This window comes from Anneissia japonica, unplaced genomic scaffold (assembly GCF_011630105.1).
Source record: "Anneissia japonica isolate Jap-2015-1 unplaced genomic scaffold, ASM1163010v1 scaffold287714_len2871179_cov188, whole genome shotgun sequence".
NCBI classification, from domain to species: Eukaryota; Metazoa; Echinodermata; class Crinoidea; order Comatulida; family Comatulidae; genus Anneissia; species Anneissia japonica.
This window is the reverse complement of record NW_022755542.1, coordinates 1,195,511-1,209,362: the sequence shown is the minus strand read 5'-3', so window position 1 is coordinate 1,209,362 and position 13,852 is coordinate 1,195,511. Positions and strand designations below refer to the sequence as shown.

General features: G+C 34.6%; 2 protein-coding genes across 3 annotated transcripts in view; both read right to left on the bottom strand.

Annotated features, from left to right (window-relative positions):
* Positions 1-3,681: 3,681 nt before the first annotated feature.
* On the bottom strand, positions 3,682-6,757 carry LOC117123687 (alpha-1B adrenergic receptor-like). The gene is made up of 2 exons (XM_033269701.1): positions 6,631-6,757; positions 3,682-6,225 (listed from the first exon to the last, which is right to left on the bottom strand). Exon 2 carries the CDS (start codon positions 6,143-6,145, stop codon positions 4,625-4,627), a length of 1,521 nt encoding a protein of 506 aa, XP_033125592.1. The 5' UTR covers positions 6,146-6,225; positions 6,631-6,757; the 3' UTR covers positions 3,682-4,624.
* Positions 6,758-8,986: 2,229 nt separating this feature from the next.
* LOC117123572 (CREB3 regulatory factor-like) overlaps positions 8,987-13,852 on the bottom strand; it is a 27,422-nt gene continuing 22,556 nt past the window's right edge. For both annotated transcript variants that reach the window (XM_033269552.1, XM_033269553.1), the window contains exon 8: positions 8,987-12,933. In XM_033269552.1, coding sequence (XP_033125443.1) covers positions 12,830-12,933 — 104 coding nt within the window. In that variant the 3' untranslated portion in view covers positions 8,987-12,829. The remainder of the gene's footprint in view (positions 12,934-13,852) is intronic.

Genomic DNA, 13,852 nt, shown 5'->3' with positions numbered 1-13,852 from the left:
CAATACGACCTCTAGACACCTTTTTTTCTAAGCCACGTTGACTTAAGAAAAAAACTTACAATAGCATTCACAAGTGACAACGCTCGGAAATGGTTATGACGTTAAGTGTCAATTGTTTAATAATCATTTCGGTATACATTATAAGCAGACATTATACATAGGCCTTAACATTTTGAAATACCGTAAAACATCGAATAGAAAGCCCTGCTTCTTTTTTTGCGACCTGAATGAGCTTCTTTTAGAGATGGGCCTCTTTTCAAGACTATTTTTGCCAAGATAAAGAGGGGTCTTCTTTTCAAAATGAATTTTGGGAATTACTACTATAAAATAATAAATATTGTCAATGTAACATCAGTCTGTATCATTGAGTGTATTAACCCGCATTAAATCACTAGTCACCTAAACTACCTGTATAAACCAAGCGTGTTTTTAATTATTTTGTTTGTTAGAAATTCGTGTACAGGGTATATGTACTGTACTATTTCGAAAAGAAGCCCACGTATCTTGAAGAGAAGCCTTAGCGATGGGCTTCTTTTTGAGGTTACTTTTGCTAAATAAAGAGGGGATTCAATTCGCGATAGGCCCATAAGCCCATTGATTAAGCTCATTTGGCTTCTATTCGAGGTTTTACGATCATAATATAGGTCTATAGAATATTATGAGTCAATGGCAGCCAATTGGGAGAAAATGTGTAAATAATAGGTTCCTCTTAGTAATTTGTCAATCTCGATAAACATGAGAACGGTTAGACAGACGGTTGGTTTACTGAATATTAAATTCGATTTACAAATAATAAGGTGTTAGGCCTATAACCTTCCATTTTAAACGTTGCCACTTGTAGAGGTTTTATACTTTTACACAAAGTGATGGACAAAAGCACAACCTGGTAATAACATATTTCTTAATTATTAGCTACAATTAAACGATAACCTTGAAATGCTGATTCTTTGTTATTTGAAAATCTATTATCGTAATGAAAATGAAACTGTGTGCTATTTGCAGAGGCTATTGTTGTTAAGGAAACCATGTTAGAGAGATATTTTTCATGATATAAATAATTATAAATAAATATAAGAATCATCATCGGCTTCCTCGTAATTGTGATCGTAATCATCACTATCATCGAAACCATCATTATCATGATAGGCTTACTCATCATCGTCATCCTCATTACCATTTTGAGCCTAAAATCGTTTGCTTCTCATGTAGTTTTCGAGGATCTCACGAATTGAATATGCCGATCGATATGTAAAATCTTAAGTTGTAATAAAAACATATTATCTGTTATTTTAGCAGCGTGCATGCAAGTAGCTGCTGAATGCGATCACGAGACGTCACAAGCCCCGCGCATCCGTCCCAGCAAATCACAGGGTCGACAGTTTATATTTGTGACAGACATGATAAATTCAACTTCGCCACAATTATGTGAATATCAGTGGGTACCACTTAAAAAGTCCATTAGATTAGAAGAATTGAAATTTGTCTAACTCCAGAAGAGGTTGATTCAGTCACTAAATACTAAAATAACTGAGATTGATAAACTCCTTCAAATGACGAATTATGCCTTTGTATCAACAGGCACTGAAAGTCAGGTGGATAGAGCAAAGGCAATGAATCTGTAATTGTAAAGTAGCAATGTGTTTTTAAAACATTTAAAGGCTTTCAGAGCTTGTCGATGAGCATTATCTGTGTTATACTATTACAAAATACCATGAAATATAAAATATAAAAAAATATGTAATGGAAAGAGCAGGAAAGCTCTAACTTAGATAATACTTTGAATGAATAAATGATTGATTGATCGATTAACAATTAACCAACCTGCCAATTGATCGGTTATTCGATTGATTGATTGATTGAATGAATGATTGATTGATTGATGAACAAGCACAGATCCATAGTTCTCTAATAGGAGTTTTGGCAACCTTACAAAAACCACGCCATCTTCTTATCGTCATCTGTGCCTAAAACATTCTTGAAAATACCAAAAATACATATAAAGGCCAACTCAGACAGCGTCGGCCGACGCAGCCCGACGCGATTTGTTGTCGCGTCGGGTCTGTGTGAGTTGAACGCAGACGCGATGATGTGCGTCGCGTCGGGGGCAGTCGCGTAGTAGAATATTAAACATGTTTAATATTTCTCACGACGGCTTAAGACTGTCCCCGACGATAAATCGGGTCGGGCTGCGTCGGCCGACGCTGTCTGAGTCGGCCTTAAAAGGCATGAATGACCTACGTTGTGATAGATACGTTGTGATGACGCTGCTGTACTAGTTATCGTTCTCGTAATAAGCTTGCGAAACCTCCTAATATCCCGATTTGACAATATAAAACTAAAAAATATCAAGGATAGTACAAAATAAACAATATACCTTAATTTAAGTACTTTCTAAAATTTTATTTCTTGTTCACTATCCAAACATTTTATACAGCAAAACCTTGAAAATGTTTGCCAACGCATACTAATATCACATCCAGCATGGAGTCACGTGATTACATGAATATATAAAGTGCTTCTTGATCAGATACGAGGGGTTTCATGTTTCATTATGCACTACTGATATTCAATGCCGTACGCCTTATATTAATACAAGAACAGACGATAACCAATATAATGACGTTTCATGAAAAAATACTGCCCTCCAACGATCACGATACCCCACCCAACTTCCAATAATCCCCACAAGTAAAAACAAGAAACAGAGAAATTCATTGGTCGGTTTTGAAAATTGAAAAATAAAAAATATAAATTAATATAAATAAATATAGGCTTATGTTAATACATATCTGGACAATATTGCAATAGTAAAACATGGACGGAGAGAATTCAATAGTAAAAATGCAGATTACTTCATAATACATAACACTGAATAAAAAAATTACACTCAAATTTATACTACAATTAAATGATTTCGTACATCATCTTAAATATAGTTTTTTTTTCTTATTTTGAAATATAAAAATGTACATTTACTTTGTTCAATCAACATATCCTTCATGATAATGTCATATATAACTTAAACTGAATATCACACACAATTAAATAATAAGCTTATTAATATTACAGTAACACTTTATGAATTTACTAAAATAAAGATGATGGCTTTGTATGTATTGTGATCTTACTGCATATGTAGCGTGTTTGGTACGCTAAAATCAAATAGAGTTACACATTTGTTTGTTTTCTTGACAATAAAACTTCTATTTTGCATACAATTATATCATTCTACTTTTGTATTTATGCATAAAGAAAACACCCACACAATTAAGTATACACAATAAATATCACGCAAGACCATTTTTAATTAAAAAAATGTTCGTTATCCCTTCCCGCATCCTATTTTTAAGTTGTCTTCTTAATAATTGGGCTTCGATATCTTTCTTAAAATTGATGAACATGTTTTGTTATTAACTATTACTTGTCTATAAATACTAATTGCAAATTATGTGAATATACTGACAAATTGTATTGTGATAATATTGCGTTGTATTTGTATTGTGGATCTGCTTATAATATAGAAAATGTGGTCGTTAATAAATAGGTTATTACTGTAATAATATAGATAGATGATAATGACTTTTAAGCTTACGGTGATAATTGAACGGGTTGGAAAAAGCTTTTCAGTGGCCTGAAATCCGCAACAAAAGCATGACAGAGTGTTCAATTTACAAGTAGAACTGGTCTCTATGTAACCTTTATTCCAACAGCCACTGGCTTTAATTCATTCCATTTTGTACAATGTGTTATAAATTTACCACCGGGTTTTTTTCAATATGTTAAATTTGTGCTTTATTCAAGTTAGCTTGTTACAGTGAAGTTTGGCTGACGTACTTCGTTAGAGGAAGTGGCGTTTGTGATGTTTGCATGTTAGTATGGTGGCATAGGAAACCTTCATTGAAAGAAAAACAAAACAGAATTAAATCATTTTAAGTAGGCCTATGTCAATTTTGTTAAATTAAGTCGAAGTCCTATGGTACGACTGTAAGCAGGGATTCATTCCCTCTCTAAATTCGGCTAAGTGCAGAAGTTACAGCATGGGGACCATATTCGCTATGGAAATTGTTACAAAATGCATTTTTTTATACATGTTCAAAATGCATTATTTTATACATGTAGAGTAAACGTACATATTCGAGTGCCCTAGCCCTACGCCCTACGTGTGCCTTAGCCGTACGATGATGTGGTATCCATTTCAAAATGCGACGTAACTGCGTCAACAGTGCAAGTGCTAGTAAAATGGTTATAGAGTGATACCAAAATCATAAAACGATGTAAGGATAACATGGTCAGAGGATTTAGCCTTTGGCCCTTTGAAAGCATGGCTATTAAGTGATAAGAATGTTTCAGATAGGGGAGAACGATGAAAAATTGTTTTACATTCTAACAGTCCTTGTTAATACGTATTTGTTAGTATGTTCGACATTTTTATACATGGTGTTTTGTTCAGATCAGTGGCGTAAAAGTCACGTTGGCCGAATGGGTCTTTTTATGCCAGCACTATAACGTGTAAAAAATACGTCTTTAAAACGCAAAATTCGCCGAAGCGGATGGGCTTCCCCACACCCACAACCAGAAAGGGAAGCGCCCCATGGAAGCCTTAGTCAGAGACTTCTAACTTTTGTTACGTCACTGGTTTAGATTGTGGGACTACGGGTTCCACGGGAAGACTCTGTTCTATTCTAACATCTGTGCGAGTCACGACTGGTTGTTGGGTCTCTACTTGTGATCGCCAGCTTGTATTCAAAGTTTCATCATCTTCACTCACATCAATGCTGTAATTTTCCAGTTCATCAACAGTGAAGTTGACTACACCAAAATTTGGGAACACTGTGCCATCACTGATACGGATTCCAGACGAAATTCGTTTCCCTGTTGATGCTATGTCGCTGTCTTTCTTATTCCGAACAACCGTTAGTTGGAGTCCGTTTGATGTAGCGAAAAGTACAGGCACTTGGTAGGCAGTGCCCAGATTAACATCGTTTTTACTGGTATTATTTCCACTGCTTGTGTTGAATTCCAATGGTAGAACATTTTCCTGCTGTAGGATTCCTTCCTGTTGTCTTAATTGAACAGTGGCAATGTCGTTAACTCGGCAAAGAAGAACCTGCTTCATCTGCCGTCTGACATCAACCCAGAGCACAGTGATGCAAATGGGAACAACAGCAGGATACGACAATTTCATTACAGATAGCAGAGTTTCAATGCTGTTACTTCCAGAAGTGTAAGAGTTGCTACTTAAAAGGTAAATGCAATCGGCAAGGTGATATGGTCCACAAAGAAGACACCAAAGTAGTAGAATCATTCCAATGTTCTTCACATTATGTTTGTCTTTGCATAAATCAAGTTGATGTTGAAGTTGGTTATGGTACTGGTTAGCGACGACAGACCCATTCAAATCTGATTGATCAGCTTTAAAGTGTTTTCTTAAAATAACTGCATACAGGTAGATAATGACACAAATAGGTAATACGTAAGAAACTGTCATGACAGTTATCTTGTAAGTCCGTGACATGCCGTGTGTTATTGAACAAAAATAGCGAGAATTATAATATTCTATCTGCACGGCAGATGTCAACAGTGCAACAGCAGATATACAGCTATGGATCCAAACGTAACTAGATATTAGAACTGCCTTCGGATACGTAAACCACTTCATGTACATTGTAGGTTTCTGCATAGATATAAATTTTTCGATTACCAGTAAAAGTAAAGCGACAACGTTTGCTACACTGAAGAACTCAACCAGAAAGGCGTTAAGCGAGCAAAATGATGTGGTATACTTCCAGTATCCAGTTATCGAGACGGAAAAACTCACTGTCAGAACCAGAATACTCTCGGACAATTGAACAATACATAAATTAACAATGCAATAATACATAATAACTCCTTTGAAATGCCTTGATCGAAGCAAAGTTATTATAATGCATATATTTCCAGTTATTGCAAATATAATGAACATTAATATACAAAATATTACTATGAAAGATGTGGACGGATTGTTTTCTGAAAGCATCGTACTAGTGGACGGTAAAATTGCACTGGTGTTGTTAGAGTCTTGAAAGGTAGTGTTTGCAGCCGTTGTGTTGAATGATGGCGAGACAATGCCTATATCAGTTGTGGTTATGTTTTCATTGCTTTCCATATTGGAATCAGTCTGTTCTCAACTGTGTCATCGTTGGAAAACTCCGAGGGAAATCCTCACTAACATATTCTCAAGCATTTCTGTCGAAATGAACAAAAGATGAAAGATGTTAAATTGCTTCATTTATCTATACTTCAAAGCCAACTAATTGAACATACAGAAATACCTGTTTAGAGTGAAACAATAATATTCAATAATAAATGGCTTACAGCGTATTTTAAGATTATGTCTATATAATAACATAGGTCTACAATACAATTTATTAAATATCGTAATACTGTACACTAAGCAAGAACATAGTGACACTCTCTTGCTACGACTTTTCAAAAAGCACTGTCTGTCCATGGTCTGTCTAAACACGATACCGTACCAGCTCACGGAAGAACAATACAGCCACGATCCTGATAGGATCTGTGTTGATACGAATGCTACGTTATAAAAATTATGATAATAATGCAGAAAAAATACTAAACAAAATACCATACCTGTACTTATGACTGATATTTTACGTCTCTCCTTGCAGATTGATTGACGTCGATTATAAAACGCAATCTCTTGCATTTTGTTTTGTGTGGTGAAGTCGAATTTGCATAACAACACTGTATGTAACACAAGAGTAGACTTAATATTATGAGTAGCCTATGTCTGAACTCTGGTACTTATAATAATGATATAAAGGTCGATAAGGCTTATAAATAGAGTAGGCCTAGTAGTGCTTACTAAAGGTCCCTTCATGAATATATTCAAAGCGAAATCAATTGTTGTGAAAATTGTAATAATTCCATGGGTCATATTCGCGAAAGGATCATATCACCATAATATTCTTTCTTAATTAAATACAAATATACGTATACATTCCATCAATACGGAGTCATCGACCATACTTGAACTTTAGTTGATAATTAACACGCAAAACAAAAATACCATTTACACGAACCTTATAGTAACAAAAAATAGAAGTATCATCGATTGTTTAAAATGCTGATTTAATCGTCCATCAAGCATTAAGGAAATATAGGCCTACTATGTTTATGCCTATAATAATCAATATACTCAGGATACAATATGCTACACAGTAAATACAGTGCGATTTTAGGTAATAAAACAAAAGATAAAAAAATTTGACATCTAACCCTTAACCATTTCAAGTACAGAAATAGAAAAATAAAAACTGAATTAAGTTTACGACTATCTATTGCCGTGGAATCGCGTCGACTAACGACCGTTGGCACCATGTAAACTGGAACTTCTTCTATCAACATCATTTTCAATTTTGTTCTCTTTTTATTGCATGTTTTGTTTCAAACGTTTTACTGCTTGCCTAGATTAAATAAATGTTTATTTATTACACTTGTTGAATTTTGCTTAATAATTCTATTCATAAACCTAAGCCTAATAGCCCCCAGAAAAGAAAGACCTAAAGTTCAAGCTGAGCTGGAGTAAACATGTTTAACACTATGCAAACATGTTCGTGCACTTAAAGTAGCGTATTTACGGAAGAGTGTAGAAGGCGTACGCCCGACCCGCCCAGGCCCTTCCACCCACCACGAAACATTCTTACGCCACCCCCAGCTAGGCGCATTTACTGAATCGCTGAGCAGAACCATCATCGTCGTTATCGTCCTCGACATCATCATCACCACCAGCATTATCACCGACATCGCGATCATCACACAGTTATCATCCTCTCATCATAATCATGATCATGCATTATCATCATCATCATCATCATTACCATCAACATTTCATATTTTTTCTTGGCACCTAGGTAAAGTTCCCACAGTAGGACTTCTGAACCCCTGTAAAACTATAAACCACATTATTTTTAAGATTGTGCCCATCCATCCTTTCACAAAAAACCGGGATGGCCCTTATCACCTGGTAGATCTGTCCATGGAGGTTTACCTACATGGGCTGTCTGCTATAAAAAAAAAAACATGACTAAAATTGAAGTGTAATCGTTATAAGGCTTAGCAGAAGCAAATACAGCACTTAATAATAATAATTAAAAAAATCTTTTAATAATTCAAGTGATAGTACAAAGTACAACTTATCTAGAGTGTGATAAATAATTAATTATTGCTTTGGGTTGAAATTAGAAAGCAAGTGAAATAAAAATTGTACCATAACTATGTTATTCCTATTCGTTAATTTGTACGCCTATTTCCAAATATTATAATGCATAGCATATTGCATCCTGTGTACTCATAACACATTTTTAAGTAAAGTATTTTAAAGTATTAAAGTGTAAAGGACAGTCACTGTTGTTCATTGTATTATTCGTGTTCATTGCACTATTTATACATGAGAAAATAAAGAAACTTAATTCATCTATTGTTATATTTATATATATATATATATATATGTATGTATATATAGGCCTATATACATATATATGCATATATATATACTGTATATATATATATATAATATATTATATATATATATGTATTCTGGATTACTTCAGTAATAGGCCTATAATAATAAATTGTAAATACTTCACTTTCATAATGTTTTCTAGCCCCAAGTTCTAGACTCAGAGGAATATAGGGATGGTGTTCAGGGGGGATGTTTTCTCTATGGATTACTTCAGTAAAGAGATATTTACCCGGGGATTCCCGTGTGCATGAACAGAACGAACATGGTGGTTTTTCGAAGTGGCAGATGCTTTTAAACAACTGCCCTGTCATTCAATGGTCTATCCAAATCTGGGCGGGTCTCTTTAGGGACGAACCGCGGTGTTGTCTACAGGCGGAGTCTTACAATAATTTCTAAATCGTTCACTATAGTATTTAAATATCATTAGACGACGACCGATTTTAGAAAATGAGTAAAGAACAATTAGAAGCTAGTGTAGTATATTTATTCAAGAAAAATAGCACATTTCAAATCAAAAGCCTCCCTTACATCAAACATCGTTGTCAACTCAAATACACTGCAAGTGTATGTTATCGTTACAAAATATCTCTTTGCGGTTGTGCGTATCTACACTCTAGTTTCTTCTTTCACCTGCCCATAAGCTCTATATTTTAAGGAAGGTTGATCAAAAACCTAAAATTAACGCACAAAACATCTTAGAAATGCATCTTTATAATTTTACAGATAAATACAGAAAAATAAACCATTAATCTTTATGTACTACATACAGTATTTCATTTAAATCCATATAATCTCTATAATATACCAAGAGCTTTTCAGTATATACTTGTTTATTGCCATGGCAACGTTAACTGTCTTTCGACTAGCCAATGAGCATACTCTATACCTTCAAGAATAGTCAATCTTATTTACATATTTTCAACTCCAGGTGATTCTCTTTGTATTTTACATCACTTGGTTAAATAACTTAAGAGGTTTGGTAAAACGTAACTTCAACACATTTAATTAATTTTAATTTTCTAATTCCCTCTGAAGCCGAATCCGTTTCATTTCTTTTTTCTTTTTGTAAATATATTTTTAATCGCTACTAATCAGACCTAAAACTTGTAGGAATATTGATAATAACAATTAACCAATATTATTGTAATAAATATTAATAATAATGATGACAAATCTGAATAAATAATCCAACATATTCTTTACCATAATAAAATTAATAATTTTTTTATAATATACATTGAGGTTATGATAGTGGGGTGATGAAAATTAATGATAAAATGTCTGTTCTCTACAATGATTTATTTTATAAATGAAATCACCACAGATCCTATATACATACGATCTGTGAAATCACTTTTAAAATGTTTGAAAATAGAACACAAAGCTTCAAGGAAGTCCATATAGTAGAGTTAAAAGGGGATAAAAAGAGAACATCAATGGCAGATTCAATGGGGGGGGGGGGTGGTATTTGAAAATATTGAGTGTACCATTTCTAGCCATCCAGGTGCCATAGTCATATCTTGCTTGCATAGACCCTTCATCTGTAAAAGGCCCTTCCTAGAGGCCCCCTCTATTTTGAATTCCTGGGTCCACCACTGAATATTTTTACCAGATATAGTATAATATAGATATTAAATAATACTGTAAAAATGATAAAAATATAAGTTCTGTTTGACCTTTAAAAGATGACCTTCCTGACACAAGGGTGACATCTATTCATATGAAATTGCAGTAATTGTGATACAGTACAGTTTCAGTATTAATTCAAAAAATAAATCTCATTCCACCTGAATGAAAAACATTTTTGTTTATTTGGCCTTGCACAAAATATTACTGCAATTAGATACCACACTGATTCATGTAACAGCCTCTCAAACATCACTCCCAGAGTTCAGTGCCACTACTACGGGGAAGGGGGGGGGGAGTTGAGAGGAGAATTTACCCCCAGAAAATGTGTCTGGCCCAACCCTAGTCTCACTTCCCCTCCCAGATTTCAGACGCTGGCACCGCCACTGCCAGAGTATGGTAGAGGGTTACACCTGAAGGTGGGCCTATTATTGATTCAGTGTAGTATTAATTATTTCTGAGCATTTCTCCTTTATTCCCAAATACACAAGTTACCCTACTCATTAGTTTTAATATTGCATGAGGAAACTGAGGTGTATATACCATTTTTATATATTTTAAGTCTACAATTATTCACTCTGATCCATTTAAATATCTTTTTCTTAAATCTATTATTTAAATAAGTTATTTGAACTAAAAATTAATCTGCTGTTTATTCCACAGCATATATTTATCATATTGTTTTAACTTCTGAGATTTAAACATTTTTTTGTCATAAGCGATCGATGAGTTCTCTCCGAACCAATCACCAAGCTCATCATTCTGTATATTTTATCTGCAGACATGTAAAACCAAGGTGAGGGAATTATTTCTACTACTTATCACAACTATACTTTCTGAAGTAAAGGAATGAGAACTTACAGTCCATACTTCTGATTTACAAAATAATCACAGCATTCAAATGTTGCATGCAGTGCATTTCAAAATATGCAGGTCCAGGAAAGCTTGTACATAACTCCAGATAAATAAGTAAATATAAAAATGCCATAATACCTGTTTCTGAAAAAATTGAAATTTCATTAGTTTAATACCAACACCTATCATGCAAAGATTGGAAAGATATTTCAGTTCAATCCAGAGTGTGAATACTGCCCTCAGGAGCCATGCATTGGTACTTGCATATGGAACGCAACAATAATTTTGCAGACTTTTTTGGAATAACCAATCAGTCTGGGCCATCAATCAAAAAAGAAAAAAATCTTCTTACTGTTCTGATAATTTGACAGTAAAGTATTCTTGAAATTGTCAGGCCAAATCTCTTCACACTATAATGCTTTACAAGGGCGGATTTTTTTTTGGGGGGGGGGAGGGGGTGGCGGAGCCTTTCCCTGCTCCTCCTTTGGAAAGTTAAAAAAAGAATAAAAAGAAAGAATAAAAAGGAATTATTGATCACCCGAAATGCCTCAGAGATTATTTCCAAGCGTCTAGAAAACAGTAATTTTGTGGGGAGCATGCTCCCGACAAGCTAGGTGTCCTTTCGGACACCTCTGGATCCACCCCTGTTTTAAGCGACAAATACCTGTGAATTGCTTATATGTGGGTGTGTATGACATCATCACACCCATATATGGGAAATTCAAATATTTGTCAAAGAAATCTTGATAATGTGGACAGAGCATGAACCATTGTGAATGAGAGATGCAGGCTTTAGTGCCATTGTTGGATTAAGACACCAAACATCTGACTGTAGCAGATCTAGCTACTACAACTACAAAAAGAAATACACCAACTCCACGGGGAAGGGGGGGGGAACTACTACAGGTGTGCTGTAACATGGTCATGTCACCTTTAAATTTAGCTGTGTATAATATACAAGTAAATTGTTTGTTGCGACTGTACTAGCTTAAAATACAGTTGATTTTGCATAGTATTTATTCAATCTTTACCATATTTTTGAGAAGTTTAAAAATGAAGATGATAAGTTGCAACATTAAATATACTGTAGTTGACTGTCTGTGGATGATGAGTAGCAGCTGAAGACAACTGGAGCTGATTGCCTGCTGATGATGTGCTGTGCAGCCTATGATAGACTGTAGCTGACTGGCTGCAGATAATGAGCTGCAAGATTAGATAGTTTGTAATTGGCTGCAGATAATGAGCTGTAAATTTATTAGATAATCTGTAATTGGCTGCAGATGAGGAGCTGTAAATTCAAAATGAATGTAGTTGATTGGCTACAGATGATGAGCTGTAACTTCAAAAAGACTATAGTTGATTGGCTGCAGATGATGAGTTGTAAATGTAGACTGTAATAGGCTGCAGATGAGCTATACATTTAAGAAAGACTGAAGATAATTGGTTGCAGATGATGAGCTCCAACATAAGCTGTAGCTGATTGGCTGTAGATGATGGAAAGCTATTACATATATATGGCAAGAAAACAGACAGTTTCACTGATCAGCTGTATATAAGTTATATGTCTAAGATGTAAATATAGTATTTTGTATATATAGCTCTGTTACAGATGACTTAAATAGCTACCCAGTCCACCGACAAACCAACTAATAGATGGCAATATATCAACAACCAGCCAGTCCAATCCACAGACACAAATGCAGTCCCATATCAAGCTATTGCAATAGGTGGTAATGTATATATAACCAGCCAATCCATGGAAACCCTCTCTCCCCTCCCCTTCAGTCTTGATCATCAGTTGAAACGTCATCATTTCTTCAACGTTTACTCGCGGGTGTCAAATTCCAAGCCACCGGTTGGATTTCCATTTGCAGTCTTGTCAAGTACAGCATTAACGAATTCAGTTGTGTGCCCCGCAATGGTTGTGGCTGCAAAGGAATGCCAATATGATTTATATTATATTATTCTCAATGTTCCACATGTTATCCAAAGATCAAAGTTGCTCTTTGAACAAAGAAACACAATTTATATCTATCTAGTGAACACACAGTTAACATTCGTACAACATCAGCAACAAAAGGCAGGAATAAACTGTGGTATTTAGAGTTTATTGTTATTAACTATCCCTTTTGAAAAACTTTTTATTCAAGATTATATCTATTCAAAACAAATACACTCTCTGTGGGAAAATCTAGAAAAATTTCCCCCAAAAATATTTTACACAATATGATCAGTCCTTAAATCTATAACTTATTAAAGCTAATTTGAATGGTCTCAATGAGAAGAAAAATGCTACTGGTAATATACATTTATAAGGCACCGTTCCCTTCCATTGCGAAGCACAAGCAAGCCTGGTAGTTACCACAAACATTTCCAAAAAAAAACCCCAAGCAGCACAAAGATACATAGTACAAGGACAACAAAGACCGCAATACGTACAACTAACATTATACAACAGTAACCCAATGAATCATGAAAGGTAAACAAATGCTATTATTTGAAAAGACAGTTATTGAAAACGCCCACATTTACAAAAGCCTTTGGTAGATCATTCGGGAAACAGTTAAAGAAATACAAAACTTGTATGTAGTCACATTATTGGGTCTGTTAATTTGCAAAAGGAATTTTTTTTGTTTCACATTCACATTTTTACGTATATATAATTTAAAGTTGAAAAGCAAATGCCCCTCAATTTCACTGTAAATGTGGAACTACAACACATGATTACCGTCAAAATGATCATAAAGACATATTGATCCAACCAATTTGAAAAAAATGTAATTCTACTGTGGAACATTAATAGTGTTGAGAATGATGTTCCACAGATTTGTTGACAGTCATTTGGGG